The 25,778-nt window shown below is 39.2% G+C and overlaps 1 protein-coding gene and 1 long non-coding RNA gene across 3 annotated transcripts in view; one reads left to right on the top strand and one right to left on the bottom strand.

Annotated features, from left to right (window-relative positions):
• Positions 1-368: 368 nt before the first annotated feature.
• The window catches only part of LOC112432869 (uncharacterized), a 30,329-nt gene continuing 4,919 nt past the window's right edge, over positions 369-25,778 (bottom strand). Inside the window, exons 1-3 of one of the 2 annotated variants that reach the window (XM_076882405.1) lie at positions 4,028-4,482; positions 3,784-3,936; positions 371-2,676 (exon numbers count right to left, since the gene is read on the bottom strand). In XM_076882405.1, coding sequence (XP_076738520.1) covers positions 1,751-2,676; positions 3,784-3,936; positions 4,028-4,199 — 1,251 coding nt within the window. In that variant the 5' untranslated portion in view covers positions 4,200-4,482 and the 3' untranslated portion in view covers positions 371-1,750. Of the gene's footprint in view, positions 2,677-3,783; positions 3,937-4,027; positions 4,483-25,778 lie in introns of those variants that run through there. The other variant, XM_076882404.1, reaches the window with a different exon arrangement.
• Positions 19,511-23,856, top strand: LOC143416803 (uncharacterized). The gene is made up of 5 exons (XR_013097057.1): positions 19,511-21,198; positions 21,627-22,110; positions 22,277-22,393; positions 22,510-22,613; positions 22,718-23,856. It is a non-coding gene; the product is annotated as an uncharacterized LOC143416803 (long non-coding RNA).

Below are 25,778 nucleotides of genomic sequence, written 5' to 3' on the forward strand. Positions count from 1 at the left end.
GTGTCCTGTTCTTTGTCGTTAGCTTGGCTCTGTCCCTAGTTCTCCTCTCTTCCAGGTTTAAAGCCACCGTTGACTTCGATGCCTGTTTCAGTGATGTGTCGACAGGACAGGAAATCATGAAAAAGGATTTGTGTTTTCAACCTTTGGAGCTCAGATTGAAAAACAAACCAGTTATTAAAAACAGCCTGGTGTCTACACTATCAGCCAGTTTCACTTCCTTAATGAAGCCAACAAGATATTAGTGTGTGCTGAGTGTTTTTCTGATGCACAGCAATCCTTTCCTGGAGTTATTTCCAGCCGTTTGTCATCCCTCTGCGCTTTAGTGTTTTTTGTTGTCATGTCTGTGTTTGTCCACCAGGTGTCTCCCTCAGCTCTGTGTGACAGTTGTCTTTCAGTCTCACTTTAATGTTTTCTGCAGGTTCAGTTGTGTTTAATCATTTTCTTGCATATGAAATCAAGTCAGACACACAGAGCTCGTGAACTTACTGCCAACAAACTAAAATCAGTGCAAAAGCACCAAGGAGGAAAACTGCTTCATTTATTCTCTCAGATTAGCTTCACATTGTCAGATCCTGGAATGAACACAAGCCTTTTTCCTTTTTAAAAAATAACCTGAGTTTGTTCACATTAAATACAATGAACTCCTCATTAATTATAATAATGAAAAGTAAACTTCCTGCAGTGTTTGCTGAGTCACAAACAGCAGACAAACAGATCAATGCAGATGAAATGACACAGTCTTCACAAATGCACAAAGTGAGAAAAAAATCTTTGTGATCAATAAAGAACTACTGACTTCTCCGTGAAGTAGAAGAGAAACAACATAAAATTATTATTCAAAGAAATGAAGCTCTTGTTTTTTTATTCTACGAGTGCACTGACGTGACACTGTGATATTTTCAGTATACAGTTACATCCACACAAGACATTAGAGCTGCTGTTCTAACCTTCATTTGAATCCAAACGATTAATAGCACCAGCATCTCTCCCTTACCCAGTATCTACATGTCCATAAAGTGTGTTCTCGCCCTCATAGGGAGGCCGCAAAGAGACTAAAGCAGCCAGAAGTTGAACCTGGATTTTTTTAAATCCATAGTCAGATGATTGTCCATTGCGCCACAGGGAAGTGTTCTAGACAGACAGGTTTGAGCTGATTATGCACTCGTTCTGATAACATGTCACCCTACAACAAATAAACACTCCTAGTAGCAGCTACAACAGGCAGAAGACATTTGCTGTTGGATTTCTTGTGCCACAGACTTTGTAATTCACAATAAGTGACTTATTAAAACATTTTCCTCCTGAAAGTGAAACTCTGTCAAAAGAAGTTTGAAGGTAATCTTTATTTAGTTTAGTTTATTCTGCATTTAGCAGACACAGCTGGATTTTTTTATATTAAAAAACAACAACAACAACAGCAAAGTCCAAGTACCGTGCCTGAAAATCATTACACTGTGTGACTGTGAGACAATATATTCAAGTATATATAAAAACTAAAACCAGATGTTTGTCTGAGACTTAAAAACCTGAATGAACACACTCAGCTTTGGTTACTCTTGCTTTGATTAAAAAAGAAAAAGACGAGGCTTCAGTAGAACAATAACAGAACTCGATCCCTGGATAATAAACAAAGAACAAGTCTACACAACAGGAGCAGACTCCTGCAAAAGGCTGCTCCTCTGTGTCGGCTCTACCACCAGCACACTGCTATAACTCGCAGCTGTCCCCATATTCTCTAAGCATGAAACAGTTAATCAGTGTGAATTCTCCTGTGCCGTATTAACTGCATATTCCAGATGAAACTTTCCCCACAGATGCTACAACAATGGTGCTTCTCGCCTGTGTGAACTCTCGCGTGAGATTTTAGAGCTGATTTTTTACTGAATTCTTTTCCACAGGTGCTACAAGGATACGACTTCTCATCTGTGTGAATTCTCACGTGAGCTTTCAATGCTGATAGGTCAATAAACTTTTCCCCACAGCTGTTACACGAGTACGGACACTCGCCAGTGTGAATTCTCATGTGATCCTTTAACTGTATCTTCCGAATGAATCTCTTCTCACAGGTACCACAAAAATATGGCTTCTCACCTGTGTGAATTCTCCTGTGCCGTATTAACTGCATATTCCAGATGAAACTTTCCCCACAGATGCTACAACAATGGTGCTTCTCGCCTGTGTGAACTCTCGCGTGAGATTTTAGAGCTGATTTTTTACTGAATTCTTTTCCACAGGTGCTACAAGGATACGACTTCTCACCTGTGTGAATTCTCATGTGATTTTTCAAGCGTGTCAGCTGACTGAATTTTTTGCCACATTTGCTACAAGGAAACCGTTTCTCTCCTGTGTGGACTGTCAAATGTGCAGCCAGTAAGCATTTATACTGAAACGTTTTCCCACAAGTGTCACACTGTAGAGACTTTTCCCTTGCTTCAGTTTGACTCTCTGAAGCAGCAGTGTTGTCTGCTAAAGCATCAGCCTCCTGCTTCAGTCCAAGCTGCTCTCCCTCCTGACTGCTGCAGAGCTCCTCCTGTTCCTCTTTAATCTGTGGAGGCTCTGGGTCCTCCTGGTCCAGACTGGAGTTCCTCTCCTGGTTACAGACCTGCTGCTCATCCAGACCCTCCTCTTCCTCACCCAGACCCTCCTCTTCCTCACCAACATGCTGCTGTTGGAGGTCTGAAGAGACAAATGCAGAAAAACAAGCTGTTGAGAAAACATTTGATCTGACCCCTCAGTAGTGATCAGATTTGATGAGGATTTAGCTGTTCCAATTCCATTCTCAAATCACTTAACGATTCAAATTTTAATGGTTCTCTTATTGTTATTAGGTTCTCACTGGCTCCACTTTGAGAGTCCCGACTATCTCCAAGCAGCATATCAAAGGCATTACATACATGCAAATTAATTGCATGTGTGTGCATGTCGAAGGCATTTCATAACCGTTCTTTAAAGTAATGCAGTATGCTACTATGGGAGGGGTGTGGTCTCTGCCCCGCTGCAGTGGAAGGGTGGTGCAGTGAACTCTTGAGGCGGTGTCAGGGCAGCAGAGGGGACAGGTGTGTGTGCTGACTAATGACTCTCTCCATATATATAGTAACAGGTGAGACTGACAGGAGTGTGTGCAGTGCAGGAGCTGCGGAGGGAGCTGACTCCTGGCTCGAGAGTGCCTTAAACCAAAAACGCGAACTGCTAAACCAAGCAAAAGAAAAGAAAACAACACGTCAAACACTGTGTGTGTCAGGTCATTGTTACAGTTATTTCCACCTGGAAGGAGTTATTCGTTACACTGTTCATTACATTACTTTTGGATTTATATAAACTTACAGGATACAGCCCCACACACCAACACAAATCCCTATCCTCATGCAGGACACACGTGATCTTTCTCTTAGTATTTAGGTTAATTTCAAGTACAGTCAAGGATCAAAGCCAAATAATATATTTCATATAGATATCTGCAATCTAAACTATGGCATAAAAAATTCTTTTGTCCTCTTGGAAGACTTTCTGATTTTAATCAAAGGACAGTTTTGTGCTGTTGAAAAGAGAACAAGATGTTTTGATGGTGTAGATTTTATTTAATAATAATAATACTTCAGTGTCCAACCTAACAAGCCTCTGTTCACTCTGTTCACTCTGAAAGTGTTTTTTCTCTTTATAATATTTATTATTGTACATTAATGAGACAAAAGTACTTCTTATCCAATTAATCCATTATTTGATAGAATAATCAATAGCTGCAGGCCTAATTCATTTTTATTACTACCATCACAGTTTACATACCTATTCTGTGTGACATTATATCAGGTTCACAGATGGTCTCCAGCAGTCCAAGCTGCTCTCCCTCCTGACTGCTGCAGAGTTCCTCCTGTTCCTCGTAAATCTGTGGAGGCTCTGGGTCCTCCTCTTCCTTACAGTTGTGTTGTTGTAGGGGGTCTTGAGGAACAAAGATTCAGATTTATCACCAATCAACCAAACACTGAAGAATCTGAGCTTGAACAGCACAGAGTTAAAAACATGTCCATACCTATGATGTGTGAGTTTCTGTCGGGTGTCCGGCTGATATCCAGCAGTCTGTGCTGACGGTTGATCTCCTCCTCATACTGGACGATGGTTTTTTGAACCTCTGAGAAGATTTCTTCACAAACAGCAGTTAGTCTCTCCTTGATGAACTCTCTCAGATACTGAGCTGAACTCATCGCTGCTTCAACTCAGGCTGAGCGGATCGATACAAGCATCGATAGAAGCGATACAGACGTTGGTATCAGATCCACACTGATGTGACGGGATCAATACTTTAGTTTGTGTCGCTCTTCCGACTTCAGTCCGCTTCGTTAAAAAGCAGCCATGTCTGCACACACCGCTCCACTCAAACAGCCACACTTGCCCCTCCACTTCCTTCCTTCTCCTTCTTCTGAGCTTGATGGCAGTTGGCAAACCAGCTTACAGGTGTATTGCTGCCACCTACTGGAGTGAAACGTGGACAGGGAAAAAATGACAGACGTCTGTGTCGGGCTCGTTTTGATGACCTTCGTGTTGACGTTCGGCCGTACCACGTGACTGATTCAGTAAACGCTTTGTGCGTTTGGTGTGTGGCTCTCTCTACAAAGGAGATTTAGGGCCACGTTGAGAAAAAAAACCCTCTGGCATTTCTTAAATTTGTGACTTTATTGCACGTTTGTTTTCAGTCTTTTTGAACTTCGTTTTTTGCGATGGAAGCGAGATGGGACAGCCCACCCACTCCGACCCCGAATGAGTTTGCACATACTAATACCTTTGTGCACTCTTTTGTAGGAGGGCTGGATTTCCCTGAGGCACACTCTGAAAATCAGGGTTCAAGATAAACCTATTTGTTTTACTTCAATCCAACTTTATTTATAGAGCACTTTAAAAACAACATGTTTGACCAAAGTACTTTCCAGTGAAAAACAGTGATAAAAGTTAGAAAACCAATTATTACACAGAAAAAGAAAATACAATAACAATAAAATAAATAAATAAAAAATAGTAAAAATGAATAAAATAAAATATACAATAAATAAAATGAACAAACTAAAGAAGATTAAAAGTGACCAAAAACTGAATGGTACTACTAATCAAATGCCTTGGAAAAAAGTTTTTCAAGTGATTTAACAATCTCAAGTGTTGGGGCCAGCCTAACATGGAGGGGCAAGTTATTCCTTAATTTTGGGGCCACAACAGCAAAAGTTCAGTCCACCCAGTGTTTCAGTCTCAACTTGAATGAACTCAGCAGTGACTCCATAACACACAAGACCAAGTCCAGCATAGAGCGGCTGAGTGAATGTGGTCTGGACTCTGTGGAGGAGAGTCATGGTTTCAGAGACGCTGTAGAAAGACAGAATACCTGCTCTGTGATCCAGGTACACTCCTACTCTGGAGGACCGAGGACCTGAGAGGACAGTTTGGACTTTGTTGTAGTAAAATATATAACTGTCTGTGTCACAACGTAATGCCCAAGATTTCTCATTTAGTCCAAATCCACAGTGATATAAACCTCCTGTTCTGCTGAAATTCTTGTATGCGACCGCTACATAAACTGCTCCTCCTCTGCACTCCACCTCCCAGTAACAACGTCCAGTCAGACTCTCTTTGCTCAGCACTTGTTCATATTCAGTGAATCTCTCTGGATGACAAGAGTAAAACTGTCCGCCTTCTTTTAATGTTGCTTTTCGGTTCCCTTCAGATAGTACGAGCTCTTTATGTGCTGTGTTTGGATCCAGTGTAATTTTATGCAAATATCTTAAGAATCCAGCTCTGGTCTCTGGCTCTGCTGCTGAGTGTAAAACATCATTCTTCCTTTCTGCTGCAGCTTTGACTGTTTCATGGCATTTATGTTTATCCATTATGCAGACCTAACAGATACTCTGTTGATCAGTAAAAAAAGAAAATCTTCATCACCTTATCATGACGAGAGCCCGAGTTCTCCTGGAATTCAGAGATCCATAGTGAGATGTTCTTTGTTGTCCTCTTTGCAGCAGTAAATATGCTGGTTTCTCTTTCTCCACAGAAAATCAAAGTGTGTTTCAGCTTCAGATTCTGAGTTTTTCCTCTCTGTTCTTTGAAGTTTTGAGATTACACCAGTCCTTCAGCTGGTAAATATGTCAGAGCAAAGGAACCAGAAAATTTGCTGTCAGTGGTCAGCTGTTGAACAAAAAAAAAATCAAGCCAGATGTTACAAGCATTTTTTTAAGCATGCAAAGAAAAAAAACTCCACAGGAGATGAAACATTAATATGGAGAATAGTTCACTGAAAGAAACTTTCAATACACCAAGAAAACTAAAAAAGACAAAACAGACAAAAAGGAGGAGATCAAGCTGTAGAGACACAGACCAGAGCACAACCGAAAGTGAACTTCCTTACATCAAGGGCTCTCAGTTTTATAGAGTGGTTCACTCACCCACTCTTTATGTCAAATCCCCCTCATGATCTCATCAGAAAAACAGGGACTTTCGTGCCCTCTGATTACCACCATTACTCTGAGCCATAAGACTTGATTATCTCACTCCCTTGCAAAAACATCTCCCATTAACAGAGCACAGTCCATCTTCCATTATGTTCAGAGTGAAAATGTGGGAATAAAAAGCTTTAATGAAGTCCCATAAATAAAACAGACATTATATATTGATCACTCATGCTCAGAACAGTCTATATGTTGTGAGATGCGATCCTTCTCAAAGACGTGACGCATGAAATGAGAACAACAATAAATTGTCATCTAGTGCTGATCTATGTGATTTTCCAGTGTTGGATCAAGTTTACTGAGAGTTCAAACTGAAGGGGACTTTACAGTGCTTTCATTGGTATATCATCAGTAATAAACACAATGGTTTTACGCTCCACACATCATATTTCAAAATGGAAAGGGTTAAAGGTCAGAATGGTTATATTGATGAAATACAGAGAGCTGGAGAGAACGGAGTGACTATCAGTCTGGTTTCCTGTGAAGAAAAACAGGAAAACAGATCACAAAGTTTTTATAGGTTTCATTCAGAATTAATAAGCCAAGACTGTAAAAGAAGAAAAAATCTGTGTAAAAGTGAATAATTTTTCATAGTAGTTATCTTTTCTTCTGTACACATTTCTCAACTACTGCATTGCACTTGCACTGGTGAAAAAGTTCAAGGGTGACCATTACACCGACAGGCTTCATTTGGCTTGGGTTTCATCTGGAGAAGCTTTCTTTACCTTCTGTGGTAAATATTAATACTTTAGCTCAGTATCATTTTATATACAGACGACTATTATTGGAGTATCTTGTGTCTGCTGCATCCAGATAAATCAGGAATATTTAACAGACTCGTTTTGAAATACTAGTGATTTACGTGACTTAAGCTTTACATTTTAGTAAATATAAATTTTATTTCTGGCTATGTTACCACCAGTTTTTGGACTCAGGTGGCCTGACAAGGACCAGTATTTATTAGCCACAGACAGGTGCCGCGAGAGCTGAGGCTCGGGTGTGAAATTTATGGTTTTCAGGGTTTTTATAGTTGTTGTTTTTAACGTGTTTATCATTAACTCTGTTTCCCTGGGTCTTTTCCCGTGTGTTATGAATAAATCTTCAATTTTCTGGTAGCGGTACTGGTTTTATTTTGTTGTATTGATCCGTGAAAATATTGTCGGACATAAACTGGTCTGGGACCGCTGAGTTAAATTAATTCTGCACCCAGTATGTTTACCATTATGTGCATGCTGTAGTACATAGAACGGTTTAGTAAATATTTGCAGACAGTCTTTGTGCAACCGTGTTCATTACATTGCAGCGTAATATGTTTGTATTGAGGATTTAGCAGAACATTGAGCACATAACTGTGTGCCTTTTATTCCATCAATATCCTTAGATCTGAATTATTTATTAGTTATCTGAAATGTGCATTATGAGCTTTCACCAAATGAAGCACTCTAAACACTGCGCTGGAAAAGTCCCTTACTTCACTCACTGAAAAAGGATGAAGATATAAGCAATGATGACTCAGGAAATGAAGGAAGCCCCTGATTTTCTACAAAAATAAGCTAACTCAATCAGAACATTAAAGTTTTTTTTTTCAATAAACAGCTTGTAAAACACAGAATGCCATTAAGTGCTTATATTTAGTCTTGATGTATACTTAGTGGCACTTTAAGCACAGTCATGCAGCTCTACATCGGCACAAAGTCTCACTCTGTTTTATCCTGCTGGCTTTTTAGAAATCTGCTTAAACGAATGCTGTGATGATGATAATAATAATAATCCAGCTCAGACTAATCAATATTAAACTTTGTTTTATTCAATGCATTTCTTCTGTAACTGAAAAATAAAAACAGATAAAACATAATAGCATGTCTTCAGTCTGAAAAAAGTGAGTCAAAGGAAAAGAACGTCCTCAAATTCATCCAGGCTGCTGGAATTTGTAAATTTCCCCCTCAGGGTAACTCTCCTCCTCATATCTGGTTGTCAAGTCTTTGCCTCGGTGTCATGCTATTTCTTTTCATATTGTTCAAGACCTTTGGATTCTGGAGTTAATTTTCTATTGATTTCATACTTTAAAAATAAATAAATAAATAAATAAATAAATAAATAAATAAATAAATATATATAAATATATATATATATATATATATATATATATATAGATATATATATATATATATATATGGAGAATGACCGAGCTAAGATCCTGTGGGACTTCCAGATACAGACGGACAAAATGGTGGTGGCTAACCAACCGGACATAGTGGTGGTAGACAAACAGAAGAAGACGGCCGTAGTGATCGATGTAGCGGTTCCGAATGACAGCAATATCAGGAAGAAGGAACACGAGAAGCTGGAGAAATACCAAGGGCTCAGAGAAGAGCTCGAGAGGATGTGGAGGGTGAAGGTAACGGTGGTCCCCGTGGTAATCGGAGCACTAGGTGCGGTGACTCCCAAGATAGGCGAGTGGCTCCAGCAGATCCCGGGAACAACATCGGAGATCTCTGTCCAGAAGAGCGCAGTCCTGGGAACAGCTAAGATACTGCGCAGGACCCTCAAGCTCCCAGGCCTCTGGTAGAGGACCCGAGCTTGAAGGATAAACCGCCCGCAGGGGCGTGCTGGGTGTTTTTTTTTTTTTATATACATATATACACACACATACATATTGTAGCGAACCCCCCCGAATGAAGGATGACACTTTACTGATGACGTTTTGAAGGTTTAATGGCAGTAAACCATCAATCTCACCATAAGAGCTGGGGATGTATACATAGAAACAGCGTGTAAGCAAAAATAATCCACACTCTTACAATCGTAAACCTTATAACACTTCCCCTGCCAGTGGCGGACTCCCTCAGACATCGGTGCGTTGGTGGTTCTTTGTGTCTGGGGATGGGCGTCCAGGTACACACCGGCTCACCCCTTGGCGGCCGCTTATCGGGGCCTGGAGCCTGGGGCTCGGTCACTCAGGCACGGCTGGCTGCCGGCGGAGCTCACGGGCGCGTCACTGCAACCCCCCCTGGCTTCTGCTCCGCGGCTGCTGAGTGAGCCCTCATCTGGGACTCTCCTCAGCTCTTTCCGGGACAGTGGCGCAGCTGCCCCTCTGTTGGTCTTCCTTGGTCTCTTGTGTTCTGGGGGCCTCTGGATGTCTGGAGTTTTGATCTCCTCCATACCTGCTTCATGCCCTGGAGGGCGGGGCTGTGGCCCCCCCACACCCTCTAGCAGATCATTACATGAAGGAACCTTTTAAAAAAAACAAAAAACAAGCGCGTCCATGCTCACAGGTGTACACACGGGTGATCACACCCACAAACTACACCCTTTTTGGCTCCTACCTCAAAGCACACTGTGTTCTGTTGATCTTATGTGCTGCACAATAATGTTTAATATTTAGTATTTACTGTCATATTCCCATATATCATTGTGATGTTGTTTATTCTATTACTCTTGTTCTCTTCTGCTTGCTTTCTTTTTTCTTTCTCAGCAGGTGATCCAGGTGATTGATATATGCATTTTTTTTTCTCTGCCCGTTCTGTTGGTTTTTGTCTTTTGCCCTTCTCCCCCGTCCCTCTTCTCAGCTGTTTCTCTTTCCCTCTTTCTTTCTCCCCTTCTTTCCCCCAGTCAAGTCTGTCCCGTATTCAGCAAGTGAAAATAAAATAAACAATAAAAGGTGAATCAAATGGACCATTACGGCAAGGCTGGGATGGTCAATTTGGTAAAGTAAATCCGTTGGGCATCTTTCTTTGCCTTTAGACAACAATTCTGATGGCAAAAGAGCCAAACGGGACAGGCAAAAAAAAAAAAAAAAAAAAAAAAAAAATTTCCTAAATTGCAAAATAAAATTATGTTCATCCACACATACATAACCAAAGAGGGGCAAATTACAAATTACTACTACCAGACCTCATAAATAGTCACATAGTCGACTCTTTCTACAGAGGTTACCTTAACATCTTTGCACATCTGTAATTTCAACCATTGGTATCCCAAAAGCACCAAAGGAGTTGAGGACTCTGTTGTAAGGGTTTCAGCAGAGGCAGTAAGCGTCATTACTTAAAAATGACATAAGGATGAAACTCAGTGGCAAGCCGAGATGACAGCGAGAAGCATGTTTATGCAAAGTTTCTAGTCTGTCCCATGGACTGATATATAAGGAGACTCAACATTTTGTTCTATATAACAGAGGGCATAAGAAAATGATACACCCAATAATTTTCTCTTGTTACTATACTGGATGTTTTATGTGTCATTAGGCCAATTATAAATAAAGGATATGCATTGACAGAATATGTTGCAGCTCTAAAACCATGGGTCCACTTTATTTCACCTTTTTCTGAATATCTTCAGCTCATGAAACGGCTTTTATGAGTTTCCATCACTAGTGGATGATCTTCCAGTACTTGATGGATTGGTTTAAAAGTTCAGTTTGAATTTATGATCACTTTGATGATCTACTGACTTTCCCCCCTATAGTCTGAGTAAATTTTCAACAACTACCAGATAGATTGCCATGGATAAGTGACAAGAGTGCCTATCAAAATCTGTGACCAATTAGCCTCAGCATTACTCTTTGCTTGTGATAAATGTGCTGGTGGCACATAGAAAAAATGACAACCGTGGTATTAGTTATAACTACATGACTTAACATCATCATTGATGTTAACGTTTAGCTTGTGTAGCTGGTCTAAAGTTCCTGACAGAGCTACACTTTTTTATTAAAATATTCTTGGCCGAGCACAATTAGGAAATACGGAATGAATGAATGCTCTTCTAAACTCTGAAAAACTCTTGTTTTGTTTTTTTTTTTAAACAAACTGTATTTAAGAGCTGAGTCAATTAAACACTGGAAAATTTCCCATGGGATTTGAGGGTGGGTGCGGGACCTCAGTATGGCCCTGTGGAGCAGACCTTTTGATGTACATCCTTCTCCTTAAAAAGAGAAAATACAAAAAAGAGAAAAAAATAAAAATAAAAAAATAACATGAAGTTCGTTTCAACGTAACATTTAACAAATGTAGCGACAGTCACAAAAACATCTAAACGTGTCCTTATTTATATCATAACCATACCTTGTGCCTCTATCAAGGGGGCTGCTAATGACAAAAGAAATCTCCATAGGCTCCGTTAAGCCATCACATTTCAAAACTCCCGCAACTGCTGCTGAAAACTGCGCCAAAACAGTTTTACAGGAAATCGTCCCATCAAAATAAAAGCTACACCCGAACAGGAAGTTGGTAGTAGAAAACAGCAATGAGTGCCAAAATAAGGTGCAAGGAAAGGCATTCAGGGTTATTTACATATATATATAATTTTGGCACCAGGAATCTGAATTTGAGTATTTTTCTGTACCACATAATGACATAAAATCTAATAAAATACAAATAATGACTGATTTGATGAGCAAAAAGCAATGAGAAAACTCAGAAAAAAATTTGTTACTGCAGCTACAACTCGTGCATCTTGTTAAAGGATGGAAAGGCAAACAGAAACTATAATACACCGGGCCGTATTTATCTGAAATCCAGAGCAGGGAAAGCATTTTCTAGAGATACCACAGAAAAAAAATACTCAAAAGAAGTTTTGATGAAATATTTATTTAAACTTTGAGAAAGGATAATTAACTCCAATAAACAATAAAATAAAAGAACAGGAGCATACTGAACTAGAACCTTCATGAAATGTAAGAATGTCAGGTTTTCCCTGAAACAATTTTAACAGTGCTTCCTGGTGGGCCATGATGGTACTGCATGTGGGCTGCAGTAATAACAACAGAAATTCAGCTTTACATTATTTAGGAGCAGGTCAAGTTGCATATTTATAGAAATACATTTATTCAAATAAAAAGTGAATTACAACCAACATAGAACATGATTAGTTTACTCAGAACGTACTGCTCTTTTACTGACGTTTGTGTCCCAGTGGCAGCTGAGTCACACTTTAGCCTTAATGCTAAGTATGAATGGGCAGCATTATCAATTTATAACCAACGACCTTTGTTGCTTCTGTTTTACGAATAAAAGTCTCAACAAATAAATCACTCTTGTGTTTTGATTGATAAAGAATTACAATGTTTCTGGGTTGTTGTTTTTTTAAGTGAGCTTCTCCCTTCACTTCGAGAATGGCTTTTCACTCAGGTGTCGCAGTAATTTGACTTCTGGTCAGTGTGAGCTCTACCACCAACACGCTGCTATGACTCACAGCTGTCCCACATGAAACCTTAACCAGTGTGAATTTTCATGTGTTTCTTTAATTGTATCATCTGAATGAATCTTTTCCCACAGATGCTACAACAATGCGGTTTCTCACCTGTGTGAATTCTCACATGTCGCTCCATACCCGACTTCTCTCTGAATTTTTTACCACAAATAGCACAAGAATACGGTTTCTCCCCCGTGTGAATTCTTACATGACGTTCCAAATCGGATTTCTGACCAAATCTTTTCCCACAAACGGTACAAGAATACAGCTTCTCACCTGTGTGAACTCTCAGATGTGTAATCAGATGGGATCTATAGGGAAACATTTTTCCACAGGTGTTGCATTGCACAGAATTTTTCCTTGTATGAGTTTTACTCTGACTGTCTGACACAAGAGTGTCGTCTAGACTTTTACCATGATCTGTTCTCTTCTTCAGCTCTGCTTCAGGAGAGCTGAGAGGAAGGTACTGCTCACTGTTTGGTTCTGGTTCACTGTGGTCACTTTGCTCATAAGTTAGAGTCACCATGAAGGTATCAGCCTCCTGCTTCAGTCCAAGCTGCTCTCCCTCCTGACTGCTGCACAGTTCCTCCTGTTCCTCTTTAATCTGTGGAGGCTCTGGGTCCTCCTGTTCCTCTTTAATCTGGAAAAAGATTAAACTGGAGTTCATCTCCTGGTTACAGACCTGCTGCTCATCCACACTCTCATTTTCCACACAGTCGTGTAGTTGTGGGAGGTCTTCAGGAACTAAAACAAACAGAAAAAAAACAAACAAACAAGGTCACTCATGTAATTATACAAAAACTACAAAGCTCAGCATAACTGGTGCCACAGTAAGGTCCCAGTCATGCTCAAGAAATATATGAATGTATAATATTTTCATCACACGAGGCACCCCGGTGGCACCCTCAGATGCTTGGGGGGGGGGGGGGGGGGGGGGGATTTACAGGTACTGATGAGCAGAAAATATATACATATTTTCAATGCTTAAAGTTAAAAGTTTCAGGGCTCAAATGTGTAAATGTCACATCAGAAATAAAGAGCACATAGCTTATATATATTAGTATATAAATATATAAATTTGTGAATATACAAGCTTAATAGGGTTCTGCTGACACTGCTCTTGTCATATTTGCAGCATTTATGTTGGGTTTTGGTGTCAGGAAGCAGAAAGACTGTCTGAACAGGGAAAGTTAATAACCACCGTCACAATAGAGCTCAACAGTGAAGCTCAAAGTGAAAATCGCATTCAGGGATTTTGATTATGAGCATAATGTTGTGACCATATAAGTAGACTTGCTAAAGGCTACGACACTGTGAAACGATGGTATGTGCTACGTGATATCAAGCATGTTTAAACAAAAAAGCCTTTGTGGAAAAGAACAAAGCTACCTACGATCATAAACTGAAACAGTGATGTCTCGATTGGTAAAATTTACAGTTACCACATTTTGTTAATGTCAAAGCTCCTCACTGTGAACAAAAACGTCAAAGTAAACTGCAGGTTGACTGCCATGAAAACGTTTCTAACAACCCTTATCAGAAACTTAAACATGAACCTGTTAAAGAAGGTAACAAGGTTGCTGAAAGTGGCTGAAGCTAAAATAGCCAGAGCCAGTCACAAGCCAGTAGCCTCAGTATAAGCAAAGGATCAAGGAGGAAAGTTACGGAGATGATGAAAAAAATTACCAAAATTTTTTCTTATATTTGCTGAAGTCAGGGTTATACGGTGAGATGCTGATGCAATGACCTGAGCACCCCCCAATTGCTCATCTTAACCTAAAGGAGGTGGAACACTTAACTGTTTCTACCCTAACAAACCTCTTATTAGAATGTTCCTGATTCCTGAAAGTTCTCTAAGGACATATCTGATAAACATTTTAAATGCCTAAATACAGCTTAGACATTTATTCAGCTGTGTGAAAACCAAGGAGGAACCCACCCAAGGGAAGTTTTATTTTAACTAATCTAATCTAATAACTTTAATCTCAGCCAAACCGATTTACTCACGAACAAATAAAACTGAAAAAAGCCAAACAATAACATTTTTAGGTTATCTAAGTGACATATATATCATGATTAACCTGGGTAGTGAAATGATGTGCCGTGAATTTGCTATTCTCGCCGGCTCTATTGACCATCAAGCTCCCGGCTAACTATCGAGCTGGTGGATAACAGACGTCTCTGAAAACGTCGGAGCACTTCTGCAAATATGTGATATCTTGATAAACCAAGCAGATATTTGAAGTTTACACAGCAACAATCACAGCTGAAAATATGTTAAAAGTTTATTTGTGACCCAAAAAGAGCATTAAGAGAAATATTAAAACTTGGCTGGGCTGCGCTATGAATTCTGGGATATGGTGGGCCACGAAGGACACACCCGTACCATCCTTCAAATTCGGGGAAAAGGAGGACGCATTTGTCGGCTGCATTCGGAACAGTCTACAAAGTTGGACAGCCTTTGTCGCGTCACTGTGACGTAAACGGCCTACAATTGCGGCCTCAGAAGGATGCAGCCCATGAATTTGGACACTCCCTATGTATCTCCCATTATTTCTTTCTCCTTCTGTTCTTCACATGCCTCCTCCACCACTGGTCTCTTTTGTCTCTCATCTACACCTCAAACCTCATCGCCTGAACTTTAGTCAAGGGTATAACACACACAAAGGTGCATGAACATGCTTATTTATTTATGATATTGTTGCAATTAGGAATTTTCAACATGCAACTTTCCCTCCAATAAACAGTTTAATTACATTCTCACATCACAGAGAGTTCAATCACCAAGTGTCCAAGTGTTCCCTGACTCATTTACTCCTTTTACAAAGTTTTATAATCTCCTCCAAAGTAAATAGTTGGAAATGTCCACAATCAGCATTATGAGGTAAACAGTGACCTGATAGCCTAAACTCGATAAACTACATAAATGCCAGACACAGTGTTTGAGTTGACTGGGGAGGTAAAAACTATCACCTATGAGTTTTTTAAGTGTTTGCATTATTTAAATATATTAAAATATAGTGTGAACAAAAACATTTGTATACACAATCAATAGCAGAAACATGCTCCCTGGAACCAGACCTGGGTAGGGAGTAGGGCTGGGCCATATTATACCGTTCACAGTAATACCGGTACAATGTTATGCAACAATAAGAAAATAAAATATTGCGATAGAATATGGGTAAAACGCGCATGTGGAGCGCCTTTGACTTCATACGCACATGGCCGGAAAAGCATGGCGGCAAGGGAAGATGAGAAGGGGGAAAGTGGATCGTTGAGTGAAATGGATGAATTGGTTTGTAAAAATGGTGCAACTTCAGTGGTGTGGAACTAGTTTGGTGTTTGTCTATCAGATAGCCACCAAAGCACAATTTTTTGGTAGAACATGCAAAAAGGCCATTGTTATTACCATATTTATGGGACTATAAGGTGCTCGTAAAAGCCTTAAATTTTCTCAAAAATCGACAGTGCACCTTATAATCCAGTGTGCAGTGAGCTTTAATGCACACAAAAAAACAGCTGCTTGTTTAAGTGAAAATAAATTGATGGGGTTTTTTGCGCTAGTAAAGTTGTGAAGTTGTATTCTGTATTTTGTCTCGCATCAATTATATTGTCAGTTATATCGTTATTGCAAATTTTCAAATATATATCGTGATAAAGGGGTGGCAAATTCCAGGCCTCGAGGGCCGGTGTCCTGCAGGTTTTAGATGTGTCCTTCATCCATCACAGCTGATTTAAACGGCTAAACTACCTTTCCAATATTTCTTGAAGTTCTCCAGAAGCCCAGTAATGAACTAATCATTTGATTCAGGTGTGTTGACCCAGGGTGTTATCTAAAACCTGCAGGACATCAGCTCTCGAGGCCTGGAGTTTGCCACCCCTGCCATACCCTAGCTAGTTAGAGCCCGAAGAAGATAGATGGGCTCACTCCTGTAGTCCCATCTCCTAGGGCAGGGGTGTCAAACTCCAGTTCTGGAGGGCCAGCATCCTGCTTGTTTTTGAGATATCCTGGCCCTACCTGCTGCCAATTACCTGGATCAGGTGTGCTTTGCCATTAAGAAGCTTCAAGGGGCGATCGTGGCTCAAGAGTTGGGAGTTCGCCTTGTAATCGGAAGGTTGCTGGTTCGAGCCCCAGCTTGGACAGTCTCGGTCGTTGTGTCCTTGGGCAAGACACTTCACCCGTTGCCTACTGGTGGTCAGAGGGCCCGGTGGTGCCAGTGTCCAGCAGCCTCGCCTCTGTCAGTGCACCCCAGGGTGGCTGTGACTACAATTTAGCTTGCCATCACCAGTGTGTGAATGTGTGTGTGAATGGGTGGATGACTGGTTGTGTAAAGCGCTTTTCTAAGGACTAGAAAAGCGCTATACAAATACAAATACAGGCCATTTACCAGTTAGTAGGAAAACAAGCAGGACAGCAGCCCTCGAGGCCTGGAGTTTGACACCTTTGGCCTATGAGTTAGAGCCAATGTGTGTCAGGCGGTGGTCTGACACACAATCCTCAGCTATCAAGTGGTGAAGGAGCCTGAGCTAGTGAATGAAGCTGAAAGATACCAAAAGCAAAAGGGTCTAGACTGACCAGACCCCTCGTTAGAGATAAGGTAAGAAGCTGATAGTAGAGTCAATACTGCCCCACATTGAAATTGCCAGTTGAGGAAGTTCAGGCACCTGAAAAGCTCTTAGGTGACTCCTGGGCTCCCAGAAAAGGTTTTTCAACCATGTCACCAGAAAAGATACCCAGGTTCAAGACATGCTGAAGAGATTATATCTCTCAGCTACGTTGTTAGCTGGGAAGAGGGAGGTACAGACTTCCTTGCTTAAGCTGCTGTCCTGCAACTCGGTCCTGGATAAGCAGAAGAAAATGGTTGTAGTTCAAGAGGTGGGAATGATTGACACTTAGCAGCAACCACGTTGACCAAAAGTTTATAAACGCACCACAGTGGAAAGATTTTTTCCCAGTAGGCTGGTATGTAAATTATCTTTATTTCAGCATGCAGCATACCTGTCATAGTAAGTTTAGAGCACTTGGTGCTGATAAGTGTCTTTAAATGAAGCTGCAATGCCTTTCAGTGGTTTCACTGAATTTGCCAATACAACAAGTTGCAAACAGCCGTTCATACAAAATATGTCTGTGTTAATATAATCTACATGCAGTGTTACAAAAACAATGTCTTGATCGAAGGTAAATATATGTAATGAACCCTGGTGATCAGACTTGTAATTGTGTAATTCTGTAATGTAGTTCCCATGTAATGGTTTTCTTGATATGCCTCTGACCCGTTTGAATGGATGCCTTCACCTTCTGTAAGTTACACTGTGTTGGTCAGTCAGCTTGACAGGCAGGTACATAAAATTGCATAAAATAAGAAAATGTGCTTCCATCAGTTCACCAGCTGCTCACATGGATCCCAACAATAACACAACTCATTTAACAGAATCAACAGACAGATGCAATTTACAGGATGTTAAAGTGGTGATGTGCATACAATCAGCCTGAGAATGTAAACACAACAAAAAAGATTCTCAGGGAAGCAGAATGGTTTCCATTTTCATCATGAATAACGTGATGATTTAATTGACAGACGGTTTGTCACTCAGGTGTGTCAGCGTGTAAACCAGTGCACTGACTATCTAAAATTGAGTGGGGGTGCAGTGATTGTTAGGGAAATGATTAATCATAGTTAGTCTTTTACTACAAACTAACTGCACATTTGACCTGACAGGCGGGTCAGTCTGTCTCTACGGTAACATCATGGCCTTTGGTCACATGTCTGCCTGCAGTGTTTCCACAAACATCTCTTCATGTTTGTGGAAACACTGAATTGTCCTACATCTGCTCAGCCTTTGAAGTAAACTCAGGTCTGTTTGAATTTAGTCAGTAAGTATAAATAAATAAATAACAGCGAATAGTTTCTTAGTTCTAACTCACTAATCTACAGGCTGAGCTGGTGGCTATACTGGCCAACAACTGAAATCCTGTTATTAGTGTGAATGCTTGAAAAGCATTCACAGTATTGTTGTTGTAATCTTTATTATTAGTGTGAATGCTTGAAAAGCATTCACAGTATTGTTCTTCTAATCTTTATTATTATATTTTCTTATTCCGTACGTTTTTTGAAAGCCTACTCCTTCAAAACCGTTCAACTTAGAAAAACCATTCAAACATCGTTAGATTCCTATTATTTTGGACATGACTGCTTCTATTTTTCTCATTTTTAACATTTATATTTTTAATTTTATTCAACTTTATTCAACAAAAATTTCCCATGTATTTCAATGGGGAGACCCTTCAAATTCTCATTCAACTTACTCATTTTTAAACTCTTACTACTTCCACATACATTGACATAGAGCCACCATTCAAACTTTAAAACGAAGACAAGACATTCAACTATTCAACTTGTATTTATCTTTTCAATATCTATTATACTTTTTCTTCAGTTCCAGTTTAAGTTTCATGATGTTTTTTCACCCGTTTCAGAGTTTATAATGGGTGTGTATGGGACGGAATGTTGGGGCTAGAGTGAGACAGCTCAACTGCTAGAGTGAGAGGAGCAAAAAAATTAATCTTAAAATCTTTTTTAAAACTGCTGCTGTGTCCGCAGCGTTTGCTCTACAGGTATGATTTTACCCTCAAAACGTAGCCATCGCTGTCCTCTTTCATCCAATGTGTTTACTATTGTCCTAGGTGTTATGGTTCTTTCATAAATGTCACCAATGCGCAGCCTCCTCCCTCCAACTCTTCCATAGACTCTAATGTTAAAATGGCTCAGAAGGTTCGTTTGAAAATCAGAAGAGCATGGTGTCTTTCCACTGTCACCACGTCCATATAATAAACTCCACAGGCATGAAAACTGAGAATTCAGTAGACTAGAAGCTGCTGTCGCTCACGGTGAAAGAATTTCGTGAATACGACTTGTACTTTTCATATGGGAACAATTTGTTTCGGCCTGACTTTTCTGTTCATTTTAAGCAGCAAAAGTGAGGTGCATGTCTGTGTCGTGTGTATGGAGCCATTGGGTGCAGTCACTATAGCAACCAGGCTCACACCTGCCTGCTTAACGAGCTCTCTCTCACTCTGCCATGGTTAAAATGTTAGATTGTAGTAAGATTAACTTTTTCAATAGTACAATAAGACAGATTTGACAGGGTTTTGCCACAGATTAATAGTTTTTCAGTAGTTAGTATATGCCAACTAAGTAGAGCATTGTGATTGGCACAAAGGTTTTTCAGATCTGGGCAGTTGGAGTCAGTTGATGACTTCAAAATCATCCTTTCTGACTGGATAATTAAAGCTCTCAGCATCTATCGGTCTGTAGTTAATTTTCCCACCTTTTAACTAACGTTTAACTAATCTAATCTCATTTAATGTCTTTGTTTATAGTCTGTATAGTTTATCTCCCCACGAATACACTCAAAGTAGTCTTAAAATAAAACCCACAAAACAGTTCAAGATTTAATACTTTTTATTTGCTCATTTAATGCCAGTTGCCCTGTTTTTCTGTATGTCACTCATTCGCTTATACTTGGGCAAAAAGGACCAATTTGTACACTAGTATAGTGTATTTTTTCCCTCTATCTCTCTATGTCTGTCACACACAGAGACCAACACACAGACATGTATATGCTCATTATTGCTGTTCAAACTGATGGTCAAATTTCCAAGCACCACCTGAACGCCTCATCTGTTTTTAACCTATCACTGGACCAACTGTCGTCATTCCGCTTTGCTCTCTGCTGTGGTAAGTACAGTACACTCAGTACTGCAGTGTTTTATTTTTATGATGGAAAAAATACATGTTTGACATTTAAACTCACATATCAAGTCCAACAGAGTTAAAAACAATTCAAAGAAGAAAGAAAGAAAAAAGAATAACCTTCGCTATCATTTATATACGTTTATTACGTTTTGCTGTTAGCAGCAGTGCTAACGCTAGCTTCAATGCTAATGCTAGCAACAATGCTAACGCTAGCTATAGTGCTAACACTAGCCTTAGCAGTTGTTAACTGACAAAAATAATATTCCTGTGATATTTATTGCCGGTCAGTGAGACCAAAGTAAGAAATTAGCTTTATTATTGCCATTGTGGCTCAGTTTTAACAGTAAGAGTGCTAGCGCTAGCGCTAGCAGCATTGCTAGCGCTAGCTGCAATGCTAACGCTAGCTGCAATGCTAACGCTAGCTGCAATGCTAACGCTAGCTGCAATGCTAATGCTAGCTGCATTGCTAACACTAACTGAAGTGCTAATGCTAGCCGGAATGCTAGCGCTAGCAGCAATGCTAAGGCTAGTAACAGTCTAACAGTAGCCTTACATAAGTGGCAATACTTCAGTTAACTAGTTTGAATTGTAAAATGACTGCTGTATCAGTTGGTGTGCTATATTACTCTATAATTACCCTGCTGACTAGAAGTTCAGTGTATCATGTCGTGTGGGCTTTGTATTTCTGTTAGTCTGATAACACTGTACAGACAACTAACGTATTATTTCTCGTTTCTTTCAGGAACCTGACTGACACTGTGCTTTGCCTGGTAGGTGTGCACATACTGTAAGAGAAGTAGACCAAAATAAAAAAATAATATGACTAATATAAGCTGTAAAGTGATGGGTTCAAACTTTGTGCTAGACCTTTTAAACACAATTTTATAATAAATACACATAAGTGCAGCTTAACAATTGGGCTAAAATATTTTTTTCGTACATTTTTGTAGTCACACTACATGTGATTAATTAATGATTCACTCAATCATATTTGTATTTAAAAATATTATTGCTGAATTTAATTAAATATTTATTCTTTTAAAAAGTGCCCAATTATGCAACTTTTTGCACATGGCAGCCGACAACAGTTTAGCTTGAATATTTGTTTTGTCCTTTTGCAGTAGTCACATTTAGTTCATACAATTACCATGTGATATAATTTTAATAAAATTATTTTTTTTTCTTGTTTTTTGTTCAGAGTGTGTAGAAGAAGAAGAACAAGGACCAGATCTCCAGTCTTCTCTCTCACATCCCAACCCCCCAACCCCTCTATCCTCTGTCCTGCTCCACCTATTGTCTCTGCCTTCTTTCCATCTGTATTTCACTCTGTGGTTTGTGAGAAATTTTGCCAAACCAACAATCCTTTTGCGGTTTGATTTAAAGCCGTGTCTCTCCTGCTCTGTCTGTTCTCTCTGCTAAATTTTCTCTCTACCTGTTTTTCACTCTTGGCTTGCTGCTGAAAAACGCCAAGCGACACAGTCCTCCTGTGTCTTCTCCAATCTTCACATGTAAGATCCAACAGTGTGAGGCACATAGCAGCCAGAAACTGTAATGCCACAGAACAGAGAGGCTTCATCATCACCATCTTCATCACCGTACGATCAGAGCGTGAGACTTCACATCTGGAGCACAGGAGACATTCTGTGATAAGTCCTCCTTCTAGCTTGTCCCACAAGCAGTCGGTGAGATTTACTCACAACAAAAAGGGTTAATGACATAATTTCCATGAAAACATGTGTTCATTCTTTGTAAACTGTTTAAATTGTGTTTTCACTTGACCTTAGGAGTGTTAGAGTGTATTGTAATGTCTGTACTCAGGTGTTTCCCTCTGTGATCCATCCCCTTCAGAGCTGAGACACTCAGGACTGAACAGACTGCACAGTTTCTGTGACTGAGCCTCCAAAACACCTTCTTTGAAACCACTCATGATAGAAGGGCTTTATATTTGCAGCAGCACTACTACAGGTATTCAGTTTATTACAGGATGTGTTTGTTTCTTAGGACCAGCTCTGAGTGCACACTACCTAACATATACACCTTTCTGTTCACTACAAACCAACTACTCTGGATCATACGGCCAGTTGGCAGGAATGTTGCTGCAGGAAAACATCCCTGGAGATCACCATCATTGTCAGACTGACTGTGCCTCCTCTGTGCAGTGTCAAGATCCTCCCTAAATGAGTGTGTAAGTTAACATTTTCATTATTTTATTCCCTTTGACAAGACAAGTATCACTGATATTTACATTTACAACTACATATGTTGCTGTTTTCTGCTCTTCTTTTAAAGTTCTCAGCTATCCTGCTTCTGTGCTGCTTGCCACACATCAAACTCTGGCCAGATGACAGGGAGGATCCACTCTGAAGTCACTGGACATTATGAGGATCATATGGGACTTCATAGTTTCACAGTAACATTGTGCTCTGTGATTACAGGTTTTAAATGGATACAATGACTGCCTCTCTCTGATCAACAGGCTAAAGGATTGTTTTCATTGTTAGTGCTCTGTACAATGTATGCTTATTTAGTATTTCATCACAGAGCAAACCTTTATTTATTTAACATATTTTTATTTTGTTTTAATGTTGAATTAACTGTAGGGATTTTTTTAAGTGGGCACTCGGGATGTCATATGACCAGAAATGTGGTAACTGGAATTCAACAGTATGGAAGAAAAAATCTGCTAAGAACAAAACACACACAAAACCCCCCAAGAAAATTCAAATTCATTCCATGTAATCCAATCTAAAACATTTTAAACTGCTGAACAGCAACACAAACAGTGTTAAAAAACAGTGTTAACAGAATGATTATGATGAGTTTGTACCAAAGTTTCAGGTCACATGGCACACCTAGTGTGTAGTGTGGGGTATCAGCTGGTAAGTATAGGTTTTTTCATATTTGTGTCCTTAGAGTTCAGATAGATAAAGACTTGTGTATAATAATTAGTCATAAGCACAACTCAAAGTCAGGGACTAACTAAATTTGGGACTTTGTGTCTGAGCCCAGGTTAAAACACTGTGTAAAAAAGCATTTAGCGGCATGGCTGAACAATGCTGTAAACTATTGATACTTATTTATCCATGTTCACAAAAAGGACTAATGTTTTTATTTGATTATGATGTATATAATACCGGTACTATTAAACATGATATACATATGTGTATATGTCTGAAAAACATTATGCTGTATATGAAAGTTTGTATTTTCTCCAGAATGTTTGTTCATCTTTTCAGTTCAATTTAACAAATTTGTTTTTACATTTATTTTTATTATTTTTTTTATGAATTAGAGATTTATAAAACATAATTCCACTCTTTAAGTGATTAGAAGAATATGAACTTTTGTTATTCATTCAGAGGTTTGCTGACTACATTTTCTTTTTGTCATTACTCATCTTTTTCTAATTAAAATTTTAAACATTTTCAGTTATTTTCCAACTTCTTCTGTGTGAACATCAGCTTTCAAAAGTTCAGCACTTTTGTTTTCAGGTTAAAAATTCTTTATTTTCCAGCTAATTCAACATTTTTAGCTTAATATTCAGCAATTAATTCATTTCAGTGCATACATTCAGATTCAAGCATTCACACTGCAGTTTCTTCAGAAAATGCACTTTCTAGTTAGTGTGAATGCTTGAAAAGCATTCACAGTATTGTTCTTCTAATCTTTATTCTATTTTATTATTATTCTGTATTCCGTACGTTTTTTGTAATCTATCTCCTTCAAAACCGTTCAACTTAGAAAAACCATTCAAACACCGTTAGATTCCTATTCTTTTGGACAACATTGCTTCTATTTTTCTCATTTTTAACATTTATATTTTTAATTTTATTCAACTTTTTTCAACAAAAATTTATAATGTATTTCAATGGGGAGACCCTTCAAATTCTCATTCAACTTCCTCCTCTTTAAACTGTATCTACTTCCACATACATTGACATAGAGCCACCATTCAAACTTTAAAACGAAGACAAGACATTCAACTATTCAACTTGTATTTATCTTTTCAATATCTATTATACTTTTTCTTCAGTTCCAGTTTAAGTTTCATGATGTTTTTTCACCCGTTTCAGAGTTTATAATGGGTGTGTATGGGACGGAATGTTGGGGCTAGAGTGAGGCAGCTCAACTGCTAGAGTGAGAGGAGCAAAAAAATTAATCTTAAAATCTTTTTTAAAACTGCTGCTGTGTCCGCAGCGTTTGCTCTACAGGTATGATTTTACCCTCAAAACGTAGCCATCGCTGTCCTCTTTCATCCAATGTGTTTACTATTGTACTAGGTGTTATGGTTCTTTCATAAATGTCACCAATGCACAGCCTCCTCCCTCCAGCTCTTCCATAGACTCTAATGTTAAATTGGCTCAGAAGGTTGGTTTGAAAATCAGAAGAGCATGGTGTCTTTCCACTGTCACCACGTCCATATAATAAACTCCACAGACATGAAAACTGAGAATTTGGTAGACTAGACATTGCTCTCGCTCACAGTGAAAGAATTTTGTCAATACGACTTTTACTTTTCATTTGGGAACGATTTGTTTCGGCCTGACTTTTCTGTTCATTTTAAGCAGCAAAAGTGAGGTGCATGTCTGTGTCCGTGTGTATGGAGCCATTGGGTGCGGTCACTATAGCAACCAGGCTCACACCTGCCTGCTTAACGAGCTCTCTCTGCCACTCTGCCAAAATTAATCTTAAACACTTCTCTTTCAACTGCTGCTGTGTCCACAGTGTCACAGCCATCATTTTACCCTCAAAACGTCGCCATCGTTGTTCTTTTTCCAACATCTTGTCTTTCAAAGCTCAGAGATGTAAACTTTTTAAACTGTGTGGGTCCAAGTGGAGGGATCACATTTTAGTCATTCAGTGATTCAAAGAATATGACCTTTTAATATTCTTTCAGATGTTTTCTGACTCTAAATGTTCTTTTCTCATTTCTTAGGTTTTTCTAATTTAAAATTAAAACATTTTCAGCTTTTTTCCAACTTCTTCTTCTGTGTAACCTTCAGCTTTTAGCAGTTCAGCACTTTTGTTTTCAGGTTAAATTCGGGTTTTTTTTTTATCTTATTCAAGATTTTTAACTTAAATTCAGTAATTAATTCATTTCAGTGCATACATTCAGATTCAAGCATTCACACTGCAGTTTCTTCAGAAAATGCACTTTCTAGTTATATTTTATTATTAGTGTGAATGCTTGAAAAGCATTCACAGTATTGTTATTCGAATCTTTATTATTATTATTATTATATTTTATTTTTCCGTACGTTTTTTGTAAGCCTACTCCTTCAAAACCGTTCAACTTAGAAAAACCATTCAAACACCGTTAGATTCCTATTCTTTTGGACAACACTGCTTC

This window comes from Maylandia zebra, linkage group LG3 (assembly GCF_041146795.1).
Source record: "Maylandia zebra isolate NMK-2024a linkage group LG3, Mzebra_GT3a, whole genome shotgun sequence".
Lineage (NCBI taxonomy): Eukaryota > Metazoa > Chordata > Actinopteri > Cichliformes > Cichlidae > Maylandia > Maylandia zebra.